Source organism: Podarcis filfolensis, assembly GCF_964270895.1.
Source record: "Podarcis filfolensis genome assembly, chromosome: 8".
Classification (NCBI taxonomy): Eukaryota; Metazoa; Chordata; class Lepidosauria; order Squamata; family Lacertidae; genus Podarcis; species Podarcis filfolensis.
The window spans coordinates 84946951-84971928 of NC_139611.1; the positions used below are offsets into that span (position 1 = coordinate 84946951).

Here is a 24978-nt window from a genome sequence, read left to right on the forward strand (position 1 = left end):
ACCATGGAGAGTCCCTGCCTTTACCATATGTGGTGGGAATGTAGAGAAATTAAAAAGTTCTGGGAAATGATATATAACAAGTTGAAGAAAATGTTTAAATTAACATTTGTAAAAAAAAACAAAAAAAAAAACACCAGAGGCATTTCTGATAGGGAAAGAACTGCCAAGGAAAATAAAGAATTTATTTATGTACGCGTCAACGGCGGCAAGCGTCTTACTAGCACAAGGATGGAAGAACGAGGAAATCCCGGCGAAAGAACAGTGGCAAGAGAAATTGATGGATTATGCAGAACTGGCGAAATGGACGTACAAACTGTGAGACAAGGACAACTGTGACTTTAAAGAAGAATGGGGACTTTTTACAAACTACTTAAAAAAACAACAAAATGGACTGGACTCCTTGGCAGGCTTTGAATAAACATACACAATTTTTTTGGTTGTTAACATAATAGATAGATAAGGATCTTTATAATTTTATAATACGCAGAGAACAACGTGTGCTGAAAAATCAGAGAGAGGAGCTGAGGGAAGTCTTGGGTGGAGGGGGAAAATTGGGGAGGAATTGATGAAGATGATATGTTGTGATAATTTGTTATGTTGAAATTATTAATAAAAATTATTTTTTAAAAAAAAAAAATAGAGAGTCCCTGCCAGTCCGAGTTGGCAATATTGAGTCACATGGGCCATACTAAGGCAGCTTCCAGTGTTCTCTGCCGCTGCTGCTGCTGCTGCTGCTGCCCCACACTGACCCCTTGTTCTGCTGGTGCAATAATGACCCACAGTCAGGTTTCAAGACCACGGAAGGTTGTGCATGGCAGGTGATAGGAAGTGATGGCCACTGTCACCTCCAGCCCAGAATAGCTGACCATCAACAACACTGGACCACTGAGCCTATTCAGGTTTCTAAAGGTAAAGGTGAAGGGACCCCTGACCATTAGGTCCAGTCGTGGCCGACTCTGGGGTTGTGGCGCTCATCTCGCTTTATTGGCCAAGGGAGCCGGCGTACAGCTTCCGGGTCATGCGGCCAGCATGAGTAAGCCACTTCTGGCGAACCAGAGCAGCGCATGGAAACGCCATTTACCTTCCCGCCGGAGCGGTACCTATTTATCTACTTGCACTTTGACGTGCTTTTGAACTGCTAGGTTGGCAGGAGCAGGGACCGAGCAACGGGAGCTCACCCCGTCGCGGGGATTCGAACTGCCGACCTTCTGATCTGCAAGTCCTAGGCTCTGTGGTTTAACCCACAGCACCACCCACGTCCCATTCAGGTTTCTAGACCATAGTAATTACCGCATTTTTCCGTCTATAAGATGCCTCCATGTATGAGACGCCCCCCTATTTTGGGGGACTCAGATTTAAGAAAATCCACCCTCGGCACTATCCGTGTATAAGACACCCCCTAATTTTTGCCATTATCTTTTAGGGGGGAAATCTAGTCTTATGCACAGAAAAATACGGTAATTGATTAAACCATAAGGAGAGAAAGAAGGGGAGTCTCAACTTTCTCACTCAGTTCATTTGGCTCCAGTCCCAGCCTTTAAAACAAGCTTACTCGCTCTCTCTCTCACACACACACACATACACACCCTAAAATGTTTGGATAGATGCCTAGGAAAAGGCAGTTCAAAATTATTGCTTTAATTTATGGAGTGCCAGTTCGGAGGAAAGCTTTTCAGACGAAATTTCTCTTTAAAGGTGTAATGCATAAAATTGCAGCCCTCCTCTCTCACACTTGATCTAATAAAATGTCTGTATTTTTAATTATGTGGCGACTGGGGGGTGGGGGGCTAGTCTTGGCCAGCCCGGAGAAGGGATCGTTTTAAATGAAAAAGTAAAAGAAACCAGAGCTCTTGATCGCTTTGATAATCTGCCCCCAGCTTAGCTTTTAGCATTGGGGGGGGGGCCGAAGGAATTGGAAAATGTGGAGAAAGACGTTGTGAGACATGTGACTGAAGGGATTCTGTCTGTGGTTAATGCATGAGTAGGCAAACTAAGGCCCGGGGGCCGGATCCAGCCCAATCGCCATGGACGGTCCGAGAATCAACATGTTTTTCCATGAGTAGAAAGTGTGCTTTTATTTAAAATGCATCTCTGGGTTATTTGTGGGGCCTGCCTGGTGTTCTTCCATGAGTAGAATGTGTGCTTTTATTTAAAATGCATCTCTGGGTTATTTGTGGGGCACAAGAATTTGCTCATTTTTTCCCCAAAATATAGTCCGGCCCCCCCACTTGACCACTCAGCACCTTTCAATGCCCATTTGAGCCGACTTAGTGGGGTGAGTATAGGGAGGCAAAGTTTCACGGGGATCCGAACTCTATATCCTGGGTTGGCTTCAGAGAACAGCATTAAGTTTAGGCCTTTGGGCCCCGGAAGGCGTGCTATGAGCAGGCACAGGGTACCACCTCGTCCCCAAAGCTGTTTAACACCCCCAGGCATCCTCCCACTTAAGCAGGGACCTGCTCCGCAAAGGCTCGTGGTGTGCTGGGAAACAGTTAAATATTTCAATTCCAACCTGTCTGCCTCGCTTTTGCTGACCCAGGAGGGAAAAATAAATAACTAAAAGTATTCTGGGAAATGATAGACAGTCATACCACATATTATGTCTGTTTCATGTTACGTTCTTTCAGGTTAAGTCCCGCGGCGACCCGGAAGTACCGGAAAGGGTTACTTCCATGCACAGAAGCACAAAATGACGTCACGCGCATGCACAGAAGCGGCGAATTGCAAACCACGCGTTTGCAGACGTGCCGCTGCAGGTTGTGTTCTTTTCATGTTGCGAATGGGCCTCCGGAGCGAATCCCGTTTGCAACCAGAGGTACCACTGTATAATGAATTGGGGGGGGGGCATTTAAAATAATTTTTATTTTATATATATATATATATATATATATATAAGCAGAGGCTTTTCTATTAGGAATTGTAGGTGCTGAAATTCTAAGGGAGCAGAAAAGACTTTTTATGTATGCGACGACAGCTGCGCAGATGTTATTCTCCCAGAGAGGGAAAGAATATAAAGTCCCTACCAGAAAAAAGTGGCAAACAAAATTGATGGACTATGCTGAAATGGCAAAAATGACCAGAAAGCTTAGGAACCAGGAAGACCGAAATTTTAAAAAGGCATGGGGGGGAATTATAACTTATCTTGAAGACCACTGTAAGCAGTTGAAAACGTTAGCAGGACTGCAGTAACACTCACGGTATAACAAGAACTATGGACACAATGGAGTTATAAAAATTTGGATTATTAAAAAAAGAGAGAGATGCAGTAGAAAAGGTTTAACAACAGAACCCACAGAGGGGAAGGGGGAAAGTACAGAGATTTGGAGGGATCTTGTAACTTTGGATGTGTTACGATATGATTATAAATTTAAATATGTAAAACCAAATTTTAAAAATACATTGAACAAGCAAGGAAAGAAGCAACATTGTTTACTTACACTGTTTCGTCGTCTTTGAACTCCAGCTCCCCGCAAGAGTCTTCGTAGTCCACTCCCCCTCCTCGTGCCGTCCCTTCCACCGTCTGGTAGGGGACCATGACCGTCCCCCGGGCCCCCGAGCTGCGGATGACCTTGACCTCCAGGGTCCCTTGGCACTCGCTGACCCTCAATAGTTTATCCTGGAAGGTGAAGATGCCGGCGTGGTCGTCGTCCAAAATGGTCACGGTGGCCACCAGCGGCGCCACGAGCCTGCCCTTGGGGTGGTCAGCCGAATCGGACTCAAACATGCCCTCTGCGTCCCCCACCCGCAGGTTGAGCAGCCGGACGAAGAAGTGCTCATCTTCCTCAAAGATGTCATCATCGATGATGCCAATCTTCAGCTCCTTCTGCGTCTCGCCGGGCTTGAAGATCAGCGTCCCCTCGCTGAACTCGTAGTCGGAGCCCGCCTTGGCCGAGCCGTCCTCCGTCTTGTAGTCCACGTAGAAGGTGTTGTAGGTGTCGCCACCCTGCTGGCAAGCCACGGTCAACGTGACCGAGCCGCAGTTCTCCAGGCAGTGGTACATGCAGGGCTCGAAGAAGATTTTGCTGTAGTTCTCTTCCGCCTCTGCCTCCGACGGCACCTCCAGCAGGTTCACGGACTTCTTGGAGAACTCGGAGACGTGCTTCTTGAGGATGTTCCCCGCCCCTGTCATCATCCGCGTGGCCTGGATGCGGTAGAAAGCCCGGCTTTTCTGCTGGTGCAACAGGGCGTAATAGTTGGCCATCTCAACCAACTGGTCCAGCTCCTTGTCCGGGTGCTTCTGCTTGAGGTCTTTGAGGATCTGGATGACCTCCTTGCGGCTCTCGTCCAGCTCCTTCTCCTCCTGGGTGGTGATGGGGAGTGGGGCCACCGAGGCCGCGCTCCCATCCACAAAGACGCTCTCCCGGTGGTCATTGCCCACGAAGCTGCCGTCCATCTCTATCCCCTTAGGGAACTCGCCCTCGGTGCCGATGATGATGCCGCTGCGAGGATCCGCCCGATACCTCTTGTAGACGTACTTGTAGAAGAGGAGGCGCTTGTCCGCCATCCAGGCGAAGACCACGCAGACCGGGAAGAAGACGAGGGTCAGCAAGGCCTCCCACACTTGCACGATCCCCGGTGAGAAGACCGCCAAGATCAGATACAACCAGATGTAGGCGAAGATGCTCCAGGAAGCCGTGACAAAGAACACCCTCAGGTGCTTGATCTTGCGGCTCTCGCCGTTGGGGATAACGTAGACGCACACGGCAATGACCACAAACATGTTGAAGGCCGCACTGCCCACGATGGTGCCAGGACCCAACTCGCCGGCTTGGAAGTTGTGGCCGCAGACCTCAATCACTGAGAGGAGGATCTCTGGCGCCGAGGAACCCAAAGCCATGAGGGTGAGGTTGGAGACCGTCTCGTTCCAGATCCTCACAGTTCCAATGCTGGTCTCGCCGTTGGACTTGGTGATGGTTATCTCCTTCTCCTTGGAAGTGATGACCTCGATGGATGCCATGAAGCGGTCGGCAATGATGGAGACTCCCAGGAACATGTACATCATGGCAACGAAGTAGACGATGGCCCTGGCAGCCTTGTCGCCGAAGGATGGGTTGTCCGGCTGCCAGACGGGGAGCAACACTCCCGGTTGACATTTGTTGGATCCTTCGCAGCTGCCGTTGGCCTTTGCCTCAGCATCGAAGGCTCCGGCCCAGGAGGCGTTCTCGGCGAAGACGGCCGAGGCCACCAAGACTTTGGCGAAAGTGCAAGAGGTCAGCCACCACCCCCAATGCGACGGCAACATCCTCCTCAGGCAGTTCAGGCCAACAGGATCTGAAAGACAGCAAGTGATAGTCACTTTTAGATACATGACATTATGAAATTCAAGAACACAGAATTTTCACATTGGGAAAAGCTATGGAAGGAGGATTTAATAATAATAATAATAATAATAATAATAATAATAATAATAATAATAATAATAATAATATATTTATTGTCATTGCCCCCTCTCAGGGACAACGAAATTACTTGACTGCTCCATAAAAACACTAATTAAAACAATACAGTATAGTACAGCAAGGAAGATTAGATGACTTTCAAAGTCCAGGCTTCCCATTCAGGGCAGAGATCACTCTGGAGAAGAAGCTGTTCTTAAGACGGCTCGTTCTTGTCTTCATCGTCCTGTATCTCCGTCCCGACGGCAGGAGCTCGAAGAGACAGTGACCAGGATGCGATGGATCTTTTACTATGTCCAGTGCCTTCCTATGGCACCTTGTGGCATAAATCTGCTCTAAGGTGGAGAGTGGGCAGCCAACAATTCTCTCTGCTGCCTTAACAACTCTGCACAACCCCATCCTGTCCTGGGTAGTACAGCTTCCGTACCACACACATAAGCCATAAGTGAGCACTCTCTCAATGGCACAGTGATAGAAGGCAAGCAGCAGTTTCTGCGGAAGATGGTTTTTCCTTAGAATTCTCAAAAAGTACAGTCTCTGCTGCGCCTTCTTCACAAGCCCCCTTGTGTTGACACTCCAGGACAGATCCTCTTGTAATTCAATGCCCAAAAATCTGAACGTTGTTACCCTCTCCACTGTTAAAATTTACAGCATGCTGTGCATTGAAGGAGACTTATATGGAGATGATGTATCGATGGTACTCGAACCCATGAACCTGAGATTAAGAGTCTCATGCTCTACCAACTGAGCTACCTGATTTGCTCTAACTGTTATCTCTGTTTTACAGACATGATAAAGTGGAATAAAAATTCTTTACCCAAATCCAAGGTATATGCATCCTTATCTAGTATATGCATTGTTGTGCGCCTTGCTTGGCTGCAGAGCTGCCTTGCAAAATTTGCAGAAGCGCACATTTTGAAGAACGGCGCTCTTTCAGTTTGCAGATTGCTTCAGAAAGTGCAAATTAGGTGTATTCTCAAGATGAATTGAATTCACACACACAAACTCAACCCTAAAGGGAAGGCAGCGGGAAACTTTGCTCCTATTCCTGCCTGCATCAGTTACTGTTATCAGTTAATAACAAAATTATTATTATTATTATTATTATTATTATTATTATTATTATTATTATTATTATATCATTATTATTATTATTATTATTATTATTATTATTATTATTTATTATCCACTGAAAGTCTCCCTCTGCTTGTTTATTGCATTTGACCATACGATTATCCTGGGACCCTTTGCAAAACACATGCCTGACTACTCAGAAACAGTCCTTCCTTAATATTAATATTAATATTAATATTAATATTAATATTAATATTAATAACTTTATTATTTATACCCCACCTATCTGGCTGGGTTGCCCCAGCCACTCTGGGAGGCTTCCAACACATGCTTACTTAGGGATCATTAGGAAAGGAACTGAAAATAAAACTGCCAATAGCGTAATGCCCTTATACAAATCTATGGTGCGACCGCACTTCGAATACTGTGGGGTTCTGGTCGCCTCGCCTCAAAAAGGGTACTGAAGAGCTGGAAAAGCTTTAGGAAAGGGCAAGCAAAACGGTCAGGGGGTGGAGCAAGTCCCTCATGGGGGAAAGTTGCAGTGTTTTTTTTGATTTAGAGAAAGGGTGAGCAAAGGGAGAGATGGTAGACGTGATTGAATTGCTGTGTGACGTGGAGAAAGTGGATGGATAAAAGTTTCCTTTCATGACGCCAGAATTTGTGGAGATCCGACGAAGCAGAATCTTGGAAGGTTCAGGGCTTCTTTATGCAGCGCATATAAAATATACTCGGAGTTGAGAGTGGATTTCATGCTCTTCATTCAGCTCATAGTGGTGAGGAGGAATGGAAGTTCCCCCACAATATCTGCTTTATATGCATTATTTACACAATGGGCCCCACGTGATTGGCTAATTCCGGGATTCTCCTGTAGGCCAATCAGGTTGCGGATTCACTTCCACCTGGGGCTGGATTGGGTGGCTCCTGCAGACCAATCAGACTGCTGCATTCTGGGTCCTATTGTTCTAGGACCAATCAGACTGCTGCATTCTGAATCCTATTGTTCTAGGACCAATCAGACTGCTGCATTTTGGATCCTATTCAACTCAGTACATAACAGCATAGAAGGAGCCTGGAACGGTGGATCCAGCGGCAGCCACCGACTTGGACAGATTTAAATGAGGATTAGACAAATGTATGACAGAGAGGGCTATCGATGGCTACTAGCCAGAATGGCCAGTGCTCTGCATCCAGCCAGTGCCAGATTTACATATAAGCTAAACAAACTCTAGCTTAGGGCCCCACTCTCTTGGGGGCCCCCAAAAAAATTAAAGGGGAAAAAACCTGGATGTACATTTCCAAAATATAAGATAAAAAACAACATACAGCAAGTGTTTTGTGTTGTGTAGGCTCCTATGATGTAAGTCATGGGCCCCGCCTGCTAGCCTGCTCCCTAAAATATCACTGGTTTGCTCATTTCTATATATAGGTTGCCTACATTCTGCATGGACTGGTTGCATGACAACATGGGCAAATGGCTTGAGATACCTATTAGGTCCAGCAAGAGTATTGTTAGCCCATAAATGGAAACAAGACGAGGTGCCGACGAAAGAAGAATGGCAAATAAAATTAATGGACTATGCAGAATTGGACAAAATGACAGGAAGGATTCGAAACCTGCGGGACCAGAGATTCACAGACGATTGGAAGAAATATACGAATTATTCGAAGAGCAACTGTAACCAACATATTACGCTAGTAGGACTACAAGACCAGTAGTGATGTATGGAAGTGAGAGCTGGACCATAAAGAAGGCTGATCGCCAAAGAATTGATGCTTTTGAATTCTGGTGCTGGAGGAGACTCTTGAGAGTCCCGTGGACTGCAAGAAGATCAAACCTCTCCATTCTGAAGGAAATCAGCCCTGAGTGCTCCCTGGAAGGACAGATCCTGAAGCTGAGGCTCCAATACTTTGGCCACCTCAGGAGAAGAGAAGACTCTCTGGAAAAGAGCCTGATGTTGGAAAAGATGGAGGGCACAAGGAGAAGGGGACGACAGAGGACGAGATGGTGGGACAGTGTTCTCAAAGCTACCAGCATGAGTTTGACCAAACTGCGGGAGGCAGTGGAAGACAGGAGTGCCTGGTGTGCTCTGGTCCATGGGGTCACGAAGAGTCGGACACGACTAAATGACTAAACAACAACAACAAAAACAAAGGAACCCTGGATGGTTAAGTCCAGTAAAAGGCGACTCTGGGGTTGCGGCGCTCATCTCGCTTTCAGGGCGAGGGAGCCGGCGTTTGTCCACAGACAGCTTTCCGGGTCATGTGGCCAGCAGGACTAAACCACTTCTGGCACAACAGGACACCATGACGGAAACCAGAGCGCACGGAAACGCCGTTTACCTTGCCGCCGTAGTGGTACCTATTTATCTACTTGCACTTGTGTGCTTCGAACTGCTAGGTTGGCAGGAGCTGGGACAGAGCAACAAGAGCTCACTCCATCGTGTGGATTCGAACCGCCGACCTTCTGATCGGCAAGCCCAAGAGGCTCAGTGGTTTAGACCACAGCGCCACCCGCGTCCAACCCCCTGCAATGCAGCAATATGCAGCTGTCCCAAATGTGGATTGTATCTGCAACTTTGGCGTTACCAGAACCACACTCTAACCAGCTGAGTTCTTGCAGAAGGGGTTAGAAAGGTCCAGGATCAGACCTGGACCTTTTTATCTCTCCTGGGCAGTGTGGCAAGCACACTTCCAAGGGAAACTCTGGGAAGAGACTGTTTTGCTCTGAGACCACTGCAGGCTTTTGTTTCAATCAAACCCCTCTCCCCACGCCAGCTTGGAGAACATTGCTTCCCTGCCCCCTCCTCACCCCAGACTGCCTCTCCTCCTGCGTTGGACCCTTCAGCAGAACAGACGGATCCTACCAGTGACAGCTCACATACAGGCCTAGTTCCATTCACCAACCTCCTGGGCGAGAAGAAAATCTATTTCTATTTTTAATTCCCAAACAGAACGAAGGCTGAAAAACACCAGGCATGGATTGCAGAAAAGCAGGGGGGGGGGGAGGGAGGCTCCATACAGCAAAGGCTTGCTTCTTCAGCCACAGAGGGTGGGGAGATCTGAGTTCAAATTCTGCCCTAGACATGAAGTCATAGCGTGGCCTAGACAAAGCTCACGCCCTCCTGGCACCTGTGTAAAATAATGAGTCACCTGCCACCTAACGTAAGTTGCAACATGTGGGATTTAATGGCACATCACATTAAAATGTGTGGTTTGCAGGTGTCCTCAGTATTTTACATGTGTGCGCACACACGTTAATACTGAGCCCAAGCGCAGTAAAGGTAAAGGGAGCCCTGACCATTAGGTCCAGTTGTGGCCGACTCTGGGGTTGCGGCGCTCATCTTGCTTTATTGCCCGAGGGAGCCGGCGTACAGCTTCCGGGTCATGTGGCCAGCATGACTAAGCCGCTTCTGGTGAACCAGAGCAGCGCACGGAAACACCGTTTACCTTCCCGCCGGAGTGGTACCTATTTATCTACTTGCACTTTGACGTGCTTTCGAACTGCTAGGTTGGCAGGAGCAGGGACCGAGCAACGGGAGCTCACCCCGTGGCGGGGATTCGAACCGCCAACCTTCTGATCGGCAAGTCCTAGGCTCCGTGGTTTAACCCACAGCGCCACCCAGTAGTTTTCCTCAAAAGTGAAGCACAATTCCCATGAAAGCATCACACAAACACACATTGTGCGGCAATTAGCTACACAATGGGGAGGGTCCTGGTGTAAATCAGTCCCCCTACTGCACTCAGTACACACACACACACACCCCGATGATGCCGAACTGCAACTCCCATCTGCAGCAGCACAACCGGACACCTTCCTCTGCTCCAGCTGCAACAAAACATGTCTCTCCTGTATCGGTCTCTACAGCCACAGCAGGAGCTGCAACTTCACCCCCAAAGGCGTACTCCTCCATTATCTCCCAAGGCAGACGGATGCCAACAACTCCCATCAACCCCTGGAAGCACAGCCAATAGGCAGGGATGGTGGGTTTTGTAGTTCAGCAACATGCAAAGGACCAAAGGTGTTTTTTTTTTAATTCAATGTCTCTCCCCTGCCCTCCAACAAGAGGGTATTTCCATCAAGCCATCTCAGAGCCCAGGATTTGACAAGGAACAGGGTGCTTACTGAGCAGTTGCAATGAGGACCATGAGCTTTTCAACACACCACCGATGCCACGCCTTCAAACCTTGATGTGGCAACACTAGCGAGCGATCGTCACCCGTGCTATGAAAAGCTTGAGGCACTGATCTCTGCTCATCATGAAAGGCAACAAGGCAGGCCAGCTGGGGTCAGCTGGCAACCCTGGAAGCAAAGACCACAGCCACATTATAAATAATAATAATAATAATAAATAATAATAAATTTTTATTTATACCCCGCCCTTCCCGGTTCAGGAAACCGGGCTCAGGGCGGCTAACAACAAATTTAAAACACTTAATTGATGCTACAAAAAAACCAGCATAAAATACGGTATAAAGCGTAAATAACAATAAAATCAAAAATCAATTTAGGGGGAAATCCATCCAATAAGCATTAGGTGATCACCAGGGCTAGCTGGCTAAGTTAGTCCTATTTGGGCCAGCGAGGAGACCAGGGGAGAATTAGCTGTGGGATCCCAGAGTGGGTAAACTTCATAAAAAGGGGAAGGCGAGGAAGGTTAACAAAAGATCAGGCCAGGTTCAAATTGAAAGCCAGGCGGAATAGCTCTGTCTTACAGGCCCTGCGGAAGGAAGTTAAAGCCTGCAGGGCCCTGGTCTCATGGGACAGAGCATTCCACCAGGTCAGAGCCATCACTGAGAAGGCCCTGGCGGGGGATAATCTGACTTCCTTAGGGTCCGGGACCTCTAAACTATGATTATTCATGGACCTTAAGGTCCTCTGCAGGGCAGACCGGGAGAGGCGGTCCTGTAAGAAGAACATGGCTTCCCGCAAAAGCAAAAACAACAACCCAAACCTTGGGAACTGTAGTTTACCCACTTGGAGAGCCACCGTTCCAATCACCCTTAGCAAACTCTAGTTCCCAAGATTCTTAAGCGGAAGGAGTCATGTGCCTTGAATTTATGGTGTATTTGTGACCAAGCAAGGTGGACGTGGGTGGCGCTGTGGGTTAAACCACAGAGCCTCTTGGACTTGCCGATCAGAAGGTTGGTGGTTTGAATCCTTGCGACAGGGTGAGCTCCCGTTGCTCAGTCCCTGCTCCTGCCAACCTAGCAGTTCGAAAGCACGTCAAAGTGCAAGTAGATAAATAGGTACCACTCCGGCGGGAAGGTAAACGGCGTTTCCATGCGCTGCTCTGGTTCGCCAGAAGCGGCTTAGTCATGCTGGCCACATGACCCGGAAGCTGTATGCCGGCTCCCTCAGCCAATAAAGCGAGATGAGCATCACAACCCCAGAGTCGGCCACGACTGGACCTAATTGTCAGGAGTCCCTTTACCTTTATCTTTAAGGTGGGTCTCTGCTGAACATTTCTCTCACAAACCGGAGCCATAGTGAGCACCACCGGATTTTATTCTTCTAGCTATAAAATGCACCGTTTAAATTATAATCTGGCGGACAGAAGTGCCCCCTGAAAACCTTAGTGCCTTCACAGACTGGCTGGATTAACTCTCTCTTTCTGTCTGTCTGTCTCTCATCTCTGCCCCCTGGTCAATTATGATGTGCGGCTCCCTCTAATTTACTCCCTATATTCCGCCAGAGTGGGAATGAACAAGGACTTCCAACAGAGATTCTCCAGCTAACCCGCCGGGGTCAAGTCTCTTTAGATGCCGAAACAGAGGGCAGGTGGCTGATTCAATTATCTCTAGTTGAGCGAGGGAGGAGAGAAGCTTGCTGGATGTAGCAGTAGCTTTTGCATAATTCGCACAGCTCCAGCCTCTCCCAGGAGGGAGTGGGTTGGAAGTGCAGAAAACGAAGAAAAACCTAGGTGCCTTTTCCTCCCAGGGAAAACCGCAGAAAATCCCACTGCATGGACAGACCAGCGTCAATTGCACAACTCTTAATTGCCAATGTTTCAATCCGCCTCTGTGCTTGTGCCCTTCATGGTAGTTTGAAGTGTTAGCAGGCATTCGTGATGATCTCCATTGCTGTGAAAAGCTCCTGTGCATATGCAACTCCTTTGTTGTTGTTTAGTCATTTAGTCGTGTCCGACTCTTTGTGACCCCCTGGACCAGAGCACGCCAGGCACTCCTGTCTTCCAATGCCTCCCGCAGTTTGGTCAAACTCATCCTGGTAGCTTCGACTGTCCAGCCATCTCGTCCTCTGTCGTCCCCTTCTCCTTGTGCCCTCCATCTTTCCCAACATCAGGGTCTTTTCCAGGGAGTCTTCTCGTCTCATGAGGTGGCCAAAGTATTGGAGCCTCAGCTTCAGGATCTGTCCTTCCAGTGAGCACTCAGGGCTGATTTACTTCAGAATGGAGAGGTTTGATCTTCTTGCAGTCCATGGGACTCTCAAGAGTCTCCTCCAGCACCAGAATTCAAAAGCATCCATTCTTCGGCGATCCGCCTTCTTTATGGTCCAGCTCTCACTTCCATACATCACTACTGGGAAAACCATAGCTTTAACTATACGGACTTTTGTTGGCAAGGTGATGTCTCTACTTTTTAAGATGCTGTCTAGGTTTGTCATTGCTTTTCTCCCAAGAAGCAGGCGTCTTTTAATTTCGTGGCTGCTGTCACCATCTGCAGTGATCATGGAGCCCAAGAAAGTAAAATCTCTCACTGCCTCCATTTCTTCCCCTTCTATTTGCCAGGAGGTGATGGGCCCAGTGGCCATGATCTTCCTTTTTTTGATGTTGAGCTTCAGACCATATTTTGCACTCTCCTCTTTCACCCTCATTAAAAGGTTCTTTAGTTCCTCCTCACTTTCTGCCATCAAGGTTGCGTCATCTGCTAGAAGACCTTTGAAGGCAGCCCTGTATAGGGAAGTTTTTTGGAAGGTATGCAAAGGGAATGCTGGACTAGGTGGGGTGATCCAACAGAGGCTCTTATTGCATTCTTAATCTTCACCTGCTTGGTCTTCAGCACGCTAGGTTGCTGAAAAAGACACAGGAACAGCATGACGGGCGGCAGGGGGGAGAGATGGCAACCCTAGATGCAAGGAGCAGCCGCACAGAGACTCTGAGGTCTCCTTCTCCCTGTGCAGTCTGTGCTTGCCACACACACAAACGCACTTCCACTATCACTCCCCCCCCCAGCCTCTTGTCAGGCTCCTGGGCTCCACAAAAGCTGTTCCTGTATTCCTGGCAAGCCTCCACCGCAGTCTTTGATATTCTCTTCACACAGCACCGTGGGCTCTTTCCGTTCCTGGCCTCCAGACCCCAGAGAGGGTTTTTCCTTGACTCAGCTGCTCTGCCAGCATCACTGAAATAAGCCCTGCCTGGGAGAATTACATCTTCCTCCAGCTCCGTTGGCCGCAGGACATTCCAGCTGCTGGGTTTCTTTCTTTTTTTGAATGCAATAAGGACTTGTCCATGTGTACCTTTACTCTGCATTTCTCGTCAGAGGTCTCTCTCTCTCTCTCTCTCTCTCTGCCTCAGTGCTTTCCCTGCACAAAAAGAGTTATTTGCCGCTGAATCGGAGCAAAGGCTATCTGCGGTAAACCCAAAATGCCATTTGTTCCAACTCAGGGCTGCTCCACCTCTCCTCTTGGGGGAAACTGCTCTTTAGCGCTCAATCGGAGCAAACAGCCATTCGGGTTTCCTCTGGATTGCTGCTGTTTAGAGCTAAAGAGCAGGTTTTCCCTGGGAAAGGAGTGAGGCAAAGGGGGGAAACCACTTGGACCCGAGCCTAGAAAGTGTGGATTAAGCAGGAAACAACTTGGACACCTGCTTTCTAGGGATGTGCGGAAGTGTAGACAATTCCCAAGTGTTAAAGAGTGGGGTGTTGAAGAGTGGGCTTTCCTGGGGAACTCAGCTGGGGGGAGAAGGAGATGGACACAGACCGGGAAAGTGCAGCCCTGTGTCTAGAAAGCATGGGGCAAAACGTACAATGAGCTCCTAGTATAAGCAGCCTGCAGCATTTTCTGCCCTGCCTTTCTAAGGGGCCTCTGTGGGCATCAGAGTCAAGAGGACCTGGTTGCCTCCAGAAGTTCATCTGATCCAGATCCCAGCAGCCCCAGCGAATACGGCCAACACTCAGGGCTGGCAAGAGGTATGGTCCAGAAACATCTTGAAGGTCCACATTTTCCCAGACTGGATCTGGGTGAACCCAGAAGCCCAGGTTTGATTTAGCAGTGCTGGACATATATGGTAAAAGGTAAAGGACCCCTGACAATTAAGTCGAGTCGCAGACAACTCTGGGGTTGCGGCGCTCATCTCGCTTTACTGGCTGAGGGAGCTGGCGTTTGTCCACAGACAGTTTTTCCGGGTCATGTGGCCAGCATGACTAAGCCGCTTCTGGCAAACCAGAGCAGCGCACGGAAACGCCGTTTACCTTCTCACCGCAATGGTACCTTTTTATCTGCTTGCACTGGTGTGCTTTCAAACTGCTAGGTTGCCAGGAGCTGGGACTGAACAATGGGAGCTCACCCCGTCGAGGGGATTCAAACCGCCAACCTTCTGATCAGCAAGCCCAGAGGCTCAGTGGTTTACACCACAGCACCACCCGTGTCCCGGACACATATGGTAGTCGTCTTCAAATATCTGAAGGGCTGTCACATAGAATCATGGAATTGTAGAGCTGGAAGGGACCATGAGAGCCCAACCCTCTGCAATGCAGGGATCTTTGGCCCAACATGGGGCTCAAACCCACAAACCTGAGATCAAGAGTCTCCTGCTCTACCAACTGAGCTATCCCATCAGTCATGGAAGGTGGGACAACATCAGGCATGCCAGGCACTCCTGTCTTCCACTGCCTCCCGCAGTTTGGTCAAACTCATGCTGGTCGCCTTGAGAACACTGTCCAAGGAGAGTCGGACACGACTAAACGACTAAACAACAACAACAACAACATGTGTTGGAAGCTGCCCAGTGTGGCTGGGGCAACCCAGTTGGATGGACAGGGTATAAATGATAAAATTGTTGTTGTTGACTAGGATGTCCCTATTTTTATCGAAGAAGGAGGGTATGAGGCTGAGACTGTTGGGACTGTGCCCTATTCACACTTCTGGATGAAAATCTCCTGGAAGCAACATCCAGGGCTGGTGTGGAGACAGCCGGCTTCACCTCCTAAGCAACATCTCCTTCCTTCCTTCTTTCTGTGACCTCGAGGGAATCGAGAGAGGGTTTTGGGCTGCATCCAGGAACACACTTGGGTCAGATGGAGCAACCCTCAGCAGGCAAAGCACCCAAAATTTAAAATACTAACCGATGTAAGAGAAAGAGGTGGCTTCGCCCTGCCAGACCTGAAACTCTATTATGAATCGGCCGCATTTTGCTGGCTGAAAGAATGGCTGCTTCTTGAAAACACTGACATTTTGGATTTAGAAGGTTTTAATAATGTCTTTGGGTGGCATGCATATCTGTGGTACGACAAGGTCAAAGCTCATAAAGCATTTAAAAATCATATTGTCAGGAAAGCATTGTTTAATGTCTGGTCAAGATATAAAGACTTATTGGAGAACAAAACCCCAAGGTGGTTGTCACCAATGGAGGCAAAGGCACTTAAAAAGTCCAATATGGAGGCCAAATGGCCGAAATATTGGGAAATACTGGAACAAGAAGGGGATAAATTGAAATTGCAGAGTTTTGAGAAATTAAAAGATAAGGTGCGAGATTGGCTGCACTATTTTCAAATAAGAGAAGCCTATAACATGGATAAAAAAATAGGTTTCCAGGTGGAAAAATCAAAATTGGAAACTGAGTTGTTAGAACCCAAAACTAAAATACTTTCAAGAATGTATAACTTGCTGCTAAAATGGAATACGCAGGATGAAACAGTTAAATCTGCTATGATTAAATGGGCACAAGATGTTGGTCATAACATCATGTTTGCTGACTGGGAACGGTTGTGGACCACAGGTATGAAATTTACGGCATGTAATGCCCTAAGAGAGAATATTATGAAAATGATATACAGGTGGTACATGACACCAGTCAAGCTTGCAAAAATCTACCATTTGCCTGACAATAAATGTTGGAAGTGTAAAGAAAGTGAAGGAACATTCTTTCACCTTTGGTGGACATGCCCAAAGATTAAGGCTTTCTGGGAGATGATATATAACGAAATGAAAAAAATCTTCAGATATACATTCCTTAAGAAGCCAGAGGCCTTTCTCTTGGGCATGGTGGGCCAATTGGTGCCAAAGAAAGATAGAAATTTCTTTATGTACGCAACAACAGCAGCAAGAATTCTCATCGCAAAGTATTGGAAGACACAAGAGCTACCCACCCTGGAAGAATGGCAGATGAAGCTGATAGACTATATGGAATTGGCGGAAATGACTGACAGAATCCGAGACCTGGGAGAAGAGTTGGTGGAAGAAGACTGGAAGAAATTCAAAGACTATCTTCAGAAATATTATAAAATCAATGAGTGTTAAAAATGTGCTTGGATGGGTAATAAGTGGTAATTAGTGATAAAAGTTATTAAGACTATGCAAAAAAGGTATTGATAATTGGTTGAAAAATAGGGATATAGTATATGTTATGGTACAAAGTTTAAACATTTGACAAAGGGTAAGAATTTGCTGAACTAAATATTTGAATGGGAATACAAAAAGGGGAAGGTGCGAGGAGGTCAAGAACATAAGCATATGAAATTGAGGCTATTGGAAAAATGGAATGGTTTTATTTTTTCTTTGTTTAAATGTAATTTTTCTTAATTAGTTGTGTTTTTCTTTCTGTATTTTTTCCCTTTTTTTCTTTTTTGTGTGTTTCTTTTTTCTGTAATTTATGGTTTTTTATTCTGTGAATTTCTATTTTTCTTTTTTTGTAAAACTTTAATAAAAATCTTTAAAAAAAAAAAAAAACAAAGCACCCATGTCTGGAGAAGGCAATGTATTCTCCTGACCCCTGTCTAAACGAACTATGGCATCACCTGAAGAGGTTGTTGCAGATACAGGGGAAAGTTCTTAAATAGTGAGAGTCGTGAAATCTTGCGGCTGAGTAAACACAAACACGAACTATGCACTTTCAGCTGATGGGCAAGATGGGATTAGTGGTGAGGAGCTTTGGGTCTAGCCGGGGTGGCTGTCTGGAACAGGCTGAGAGGTGGGGCAGGGCAGTGGGAAGCAAAGACTCTTAACGGTGATTGTTGCCCTATATAATAGCCGGGATGTTAGCTAAGCTGCTTACACAGTGCCACCGGTGGAGCAATTAGAAAGGTTTCAATTTGTGGGAATGCTCTCATTAGGCTCTCCCAAGACAAAGCGAGTGACATGAGGATGGTTTGAAGGAGGGGGGCTCCTCGCCTTCACATTCTCACGATGGGCTCTATCACATCAGGAAAATAACCAGGGCATGGAAGCATCCTTGGCTTTGAGTCCTGGAAGACCTGCTCCCTGCCTTGCAGGCCTTTTTCCACCCAGCCTGGGAGGGCAGGGCCCGGACTGACTCCAGCTACAAAAGTTCTTCCTGATGTTTAATTGGAATGTCCTTTCTTGTCATTTAAATCCATTGGTTCAGGTCCTACCCTCCAGAGCAGCAGAAAACAAGCTTGTTCCCTCTTCCATGTGACAGCCCTTCAGATATTTGAAGATGGCTATCATATCTCCTCTCAGTCTCCTCTTCTCCAGGCTAAACATACCCAACTCCTTCAACCATTCCTCATAAGGCTTGGTTTCCAGACCCTTGATCTTCTCGGTTGCCGTCCTCTGCACACGTTCCACCTTGTCAACATCCTTCTTAAACTGAAGTGCATAGGACCGGACACAGGACTCCAGGTGGGGTCTGACCAAAGCAGAATAGAATGGGACCATGATTTCCCTTGATGTGAACACTGTACGTCTGTTGACACAGCCTAGAATTGCATTAGCTTTTTTTGATGCTGCATCACACTGTTGCTTTGTCCATGGAGTTTTCTTGGCAAGGATACTGGAGTGGCTTGCCAGTTCCTGCTCCAGGTGGACCACGTTTGGTCAAAACTCTCCACTATGACCTATCCATCTTGGGTGTCACTGCACGGCATAGCTCATAGCTTCTCTGAGTTATTCAAGCCCCTTCACCATGGCAAGGCAGTGATCCATGAAGGGGATTTCCTTAAGAATGGATAGGTTTGATCTTAGTCCCATTGACTGCAAGAAGATCAAACCTCTCCATTCTGAAGGAAATCAGCCCTGAGTGCTCCCTGGAAGGACAGATCCTGAAGCTGAGGCGCCAAGGCTTTGGCCACCTCATGAGAAGAGAAGACTCCCTGGAAAAGACCCTGATGTTGGGAAAGATGGAGGGCACAAGGAGAAGGGGACGACAGAGGACGGGATGGTGGAACAGTGTTCTTGAAGCTACCAGCATGAGTTTGACCAAACTGCGGGAGGCAGTGGAAGACAGGAGTGCCTGGTGTGCTCTGGTCCATGGGGTCACGAAGAGTCGGTCACGACTAAACGACTAAACAACAACACACTGTTGCATGCTTAAATGCCAATGAGTGCACATACACACACCAAAAGAAAATTTCAAACCAATGCAGAATCTTGATGAACTGAACTTCAGGCTGGGAAAATGAAAAACAGAGAGAAAGAAAGGAAAGGGAAAGTTGCACCCATCCCTGGACCTCACCCAGCATCCTATTCTAACCAGATGCCACAAGCACGAGAGCCGAACAGCCCCCTCCTCACTTCTGCCCCCCAGCTTTTTCCATACATTCAGTTCTTTCATCCTGTTTTATGACATTGATTGATCACTGTGGTTTAACGTTGCCTGCCATGTTGCAAAGTCTAAGTAGTCTGAACATCTCAAGATATAAGACCATGGGTGGTAGCTGAGTGGCAAAGCATTTTCCTTGCATGCAGAAGGTCCCAATTTCAATCCTGGGTAGAGACTCCCTGCCAATCAACGTAGAGAATAATAATATATTATTATTATTATTATTATTATTATTATTATTATTATTATTATTATTTATTTGTACCCCGCCCATCTGGCTGGGTCTCCCCAGCCACTCTGGGCGGCTTCCAACAAACATTAAAAATACATTAAAATTTCACACATTAAAAACTTCCCTGAACTGCCTTCAGGTGTCTTCTAAATGTCAGGTAGTTGTTTATCTCTTTGACATCTGATGGGACGATGTTCCACAGGGCGGACGCCACTACCTAGAAGGCCCTCTGCCTGGTTCCCTGTAGCTTTGCTTCTCACAATGAGGGAACCGCCAGAAGGCCCTTGGCGCTGGACCTCAGCGTCCGGGCAGAACGATGGGGGTGGAGACGCTCCTTCAGGTATACTGGGCCGAGGCCAGTTAGGGAATTAAAGGTCAGCACCAACACTTTGAATTGTGCTCAGAAACGTACTGAGAGCCAATGTAGGTCTTTCAAGACTGGTGTTATGTGGTCTCAGCGGCCGCTCCCGGTCACCAGTCTAGCTGCCGCATTCTGGATTAGTTGTAGTTTCCGGGTCACCTTCAAAGGTAGCCCCATGTAGGCTGAGATGGACAGACCAAGGGCCTGGGATGGTGTTAAGGCAGCTTCTGACGCTGCCTTCTAAACAGGATTTACCACCTGCGCTTTATCCAGCTGCCGCCGCTGCCTCCCTGTTACCCTCCAGTTCTAAATTCCCCTTTCCTCTCCAGATTGACGAAAAGTTTGCACTTAGCTCAGCATCTGCAGGCCTGGTGGTTTCCCAGCTGCTCAAAAGAGCTAACTAAGGGCCTCATTAAATCCGGAGGCCTCATTACTGCAGGCAGGAGGGGAAATCCCTCCGAAGAAAGGAGGCAAGCGGGTGGGCAAGGAGCAGGTTTCCTGGCTCTTCCTCGGGAGCCGGCGGAGATCAGCACCTGACTCAGCTGAGAAGCCAGTCTGGATCTGCAGGAGGGCCGAGGGGCCAGGCTGTCAATAAGAACCAAAGTGAGCAAGGGAGGGACCTGAGCTCAGTGGTGGACGGCAGGTCTTGCATGCATCAGGTACCCAAGATCAGTTCGACGCTGACGTCTCCAGTTAGAAGTATCTCAACTCTCAAGTCAGCAGATGGAGAGAGCCACTGCCAGTCTGGGCTGGAAAAAAACAGGCCTTTTTTCTGGGGGTATTCAGGGGTGCGCAGTACCAGCACCCTTTTTTCTGGAAGCAAAGCACTGGGGAAAACCAGTGGTGTGCGATATTATTGTGGTGAAGACAAATAAAATTAATGGACTATGCAGAATTGGACAAAATGACAGGAAGGATTCGAAACCTGCGGGACCAGAGATTCACAGACGATTGGAAGAAATATACGAATTATTCGAAGAGCAACTGTAACCAACAAATTACGCTAGTAGGACTACAAGACCAGTAGTGATGTATGGAAGTGAGAGCTGGACCATAAAGAAGGCTGATCGCCAAAGAATTGATGCTTTTGAATTCTGGTGCTGGAGGAGACTCTTGAGAGTCCCATGGACTGCAAGAAGATCCAACCTCTCCATTCTGAAGGAAATCAGCCCTGAGTGCTCCCTGGAAGGACAGATCCTGAAGCTGAGGCTCCAATACTTTGGCCACCTCATGAGAAGAGAAGACTCCCTGGAAAAGACCCTGATGTTGGGAAAGATGGAGGGCACAAGGAGAAGGGGACGACGGAGGACGAGATGGTGGGACAGTGTTCTCAAAGCTACCAGCATGAGTTTGACCAAACTGCGGGAGGCAGTGGAAGACAGGAGTGCCTGGCGTGCTCTGGTCCAGGGGTCACAAAGAGTCGGACACGACTAAACGACTAAACAACAACAACACTTATGCCTCCCTGAAAGGTTTGTACATGCAAACCCCCTCTTCTTTTTTCCTTTCTCCTTCTGTGATGGGACTCCTATTTGGGGACTTCCCTGGCTTTTTTTCTGGCCCACGTTGGACCAGTCTGGATAGTTGGCCTTGGTGAAGACTTGACGTTTTCATTCCCAAAAACGTTTTTGATTTGAGTTCCTACTGAAATGAAGCTGCATTTTAATGTTTTAATGTTGTATTTTAATCTTGTTTTTAAGTTGTATTTCAATCAAATTGTTTTTATACCGGTGTTAGCCGCCCTGAGCCCGGTCTTGGCTGGGGAGGGTGGGGTATAAATAAAATTTAATAATAATAATAATAATAATAATAATAATAATAATAATAATTTGTTGCTGTGTTGGCATCTGTCGTTGGCAATGGAGTGCACCTCCAGGGGTGAAGTCAAAACCGCTGTGTTAGCAGCATCAAAGTGACCTTCCCCGGGGCGCAAGCCTGGGCAGTGTGTCTGGAGGTCCTGAGCTACCCAGATGACAAGACTCTTGGCATGGCTGATGTGGTCCAAAGGAAAGCATAGCGAGATGTTTGGCACCAGCTTGGCTGCAGGAGTTGCCAGAAGGAGGAGTACAAGGTGCCATCCAACCATCTTAGGGACTCCACTCTGGATTTGTGTAGGGTTTACTCCTTAGCCTTTTCTTCTAGGACCCTCGTACCTACGGGACCGCCTCTCCCGGTATGCCCTGCAGAGGACCTTAAGGTCCATAAATAGCAACACCCTAGAGGTCCCAGGCCCTAAGGAAGTCAGATTAGCCTCAACCAGAGTCAGGGCCTTTTCAACTCTGGCCCCAGCCTGGTGGAACGCTCTGTCTCATGAGACCAGGGCCCTGCGGGATCTGATTTCTTTCTGCAGGTCCTGTAAGACAGAGTTGTTCCACCTGGCCTTTGGCTTGGAATCAACTTGATCCCCTCCCCCTCTTTCTTTTTTCCTTTCTCCTTCTGTGATGGGACTCCTATTTGGGGACTTCCCTGGCTTTTTTCTGGCCCATGTAGGACCAGTCTGGATAGTTGGCCTTGGTGAAGATTTGACGTTTTCATCCCCCCCAAAGTTTTTGATTTGAGTTTCTACTGAAATGAGGCTGCATTTTAATGTTGTATTTTAATCTTGTTTTTAAGTTGTATTTTAATCAATTGTTTTTATACCTGATTTATACCTGAGCCCGGTCTCGGCTGGGGAGGGCGGGGTATATATAAAATTTATTTTTATTTTTATTTTTATTATTCTCCCAAAAATTTCCCACAAGGCAGTGGTGGTTTAGGACCAAAGTTTTCCTTCTCCTGGATGGGCTCTCTTCCCAAGTGGACGAGCCCCACCTGCCCCTCACTTCCCTCTACAGCAGAAACCACCTTCTTGACCACTGAACCCGCTATTGGTCTCATCTGCTCATTCCGCTGTCACCTGCCTCAATCCGCTGTTTTTGCATGCAGGGGGGACGTTTCCTAACTCACTGAGGGTCTGAGATCCATCGGCTCCCCTCACCTGGTTTAGCTGGCCAGCCAAAGCTACCATATTTTTCGCTCCATAAGATGCACTTTTTTCTTCCTAAAAAGTAAGGGGAAATGTCTGTGCGTCTTACAGAGTGAATGTGTGGTCCCTGGAGCTGAATTGCCCAGGGGCGAAAAGCAGATCATGCTCTCTTTTCTTGAAAGAGGGAAGGGGGTGTTGAAACAAAGCCGCTGATCATTTGCCGATCAGGGGAGACATAAGGGACACTAGAGTTAAAGGAGGCTGCCTGGGAGGAGGGAGGGAAAGACAGCAAACTTGCAAAGGGGGGAAACAGGAAGACTAAAGCAATGAGGAGAGAAATTAGAAGAAAAAGAGGAGCAAAAAACTGTTCCAACTAAGGAAAAGACACTAAGGCAAACAAGAGGGAAGGGAGTGTTGAAAGGAAGCAGCTGATCGGTGGGATCGGAAGAGAGATAAGGGAGGCTAGCGGAGGCTGCCTGGGAGGGGGAGGTAAAAGCCCATGGATTACCAGGATTTTTACATTGGGTCACCCCAAATTTACCCCAAATTCACCATCAGATCACATAGCATGTCCATGGCTACAGCCTGCACCAAACAGCTGGAGGGCTGAGGGCTGGAGGTGCCTGCTCTTCAGCAAGTATTCTGAATGAATGTGAGGGGTTTTTTTACCTTTTTCAAGATTGTTTGCATGATTCTTGTTTTAAGGGAGAGAAAAGGGTGAAATACCAGGAGAATCTAGTCTGCCTTAAAGCATCCTGGGTTACTTAAAGTGAAAGGCTAAAAACTGGCCTCTCTACGCCTCCCCTTGAAGTTGCAAAGGGATGGCACAAACATGAGGAAGGAAGGATAATACCCAACAACGATCTCTTCTCCTCGCGTCTATGCACATCCTTACATGATAGCCTCATCTTCCCTGAACTGACTTTTTAATTGAATTTCTAGTCTGGCCTTCCTCTCCAAGGAGGCCAGGGTTGCAAACAAGAAGCAATAAACCAATAGAAACATCTTTAAAACAGCCTCAAAATAATTCCACGCAGACCGAGAAAGATCTCTGCTCAAAGGGCTTGTTGGGAGAAGGAAGGTCTTCGGTAGGTTCCAAAAAGGAAACAGAGATGACGCAGGTCTGATATTCATGGGCAGTGGCGTAGCGTGGGGGGTGCAGGGGGGGCCGGTCGCACCGGGCGCAACATCTGGGGGTTAGGGTTAGGGGGCGCAAATCCACGGGTTAGGGGGCGCAAATCCACGGGTTAGGGGGCGCAAATCCACGGGTTAGGGGGCGCAAATCCACGGGTTAGGGGGTGCAAATTACTTGCCTTGCCCCGGGTGCTGACAACCCATGCTACGCCACTGTTCATGGGGAAGGAATCCCCAAGGGCAGGTGCAAGAACACTAAAAGGCCGGTTCCTGGGTCACATCCACACTATATATTTAAAGCATAGTCAATGCACATTGAAAGCACATTGACTTCTTCCAAAGAATCCCAGGAACTGTAGCTTCCCCTGTAGCCACCCTTTCCAGCACCCTTAACAAAGTACAGTTCCCGGGACGCTTTGCAGGGGGGAGTCATGTGCTTTAAATGTGCAACGAATATGCTTTAAATGTGTAGTGCAGATCTGCCTGGAACAGACTTCCTGACAAAATACTTGGTTACCCCTTTTAAACCATGGGTAGGCAAACTGTAGGGACGCGGATGGCGCTGTGGGTTAAACCACAGAGCCTAGGACTTGACGATCAGAAGGTCGGCGGTTCGAATCCCCGCGACGGGGTGAGCTCCCGTTGCTCAGTCCCTGCTCCTGCCAACCTAGCAGTTCGAAAGCACGTCAAAGTGCAAGTAGATAAATAGGTACCGCTCCAGCAGGAAGGTAAACGGCATTTCCGTGCGCTGCTCTGGTTCGCCAGAAGTGGCTTAGTCATGCTGGCCACATGACCCGGAAGCTGTACACCAGCTCCCTCGGCCAGTAAAGCGAGATGAGCGCTGCAATCCCAGAGTCGGCCACGACTGGACCTAATGGTCAGGGGTCCCTTTACCTTTAGGCAAACTAAGGCCCGAGGCCAGGGCCGGCCCAATCGCCTTCTAAATCCGCGGACAGTCCGGGAATCAGCGTGTTTTTACATGAGTAGAATGTGTGCTTTTATTTAAAATGCATCTCTGGGTTATTTGTGGGGCACAGGAATTTGTTCATTTTTTTCTCCAAAATACAGTCATACCTCATGTT

The 24978-nt window shown here is 47.8% G+C and overlaps 1 protein-coding gene across 1 annotated transcript in view; it reads right to left on the minus strand.

Moving 5' to 3' along the window:
- The window catches only part of SLC8A2 (solute carrier family 8 member A2), a 133342-nt gene that overhangs the window by 73190 nt on the left and 35174 nt on the right, over nt 1-24978 (minus strand). The window contains exon 2 of the mRNA XM_083626921.1: nt 3438-5271. Coding sequence (XP_083483047.1) covers nt 3438-5242 — 1805 coding nt within the window. The 5' untranslated portion in view covers nt 5243-5271. The remainder of the gene's footprint in view (nt 1-3437; nt 5272-24978) is intronic.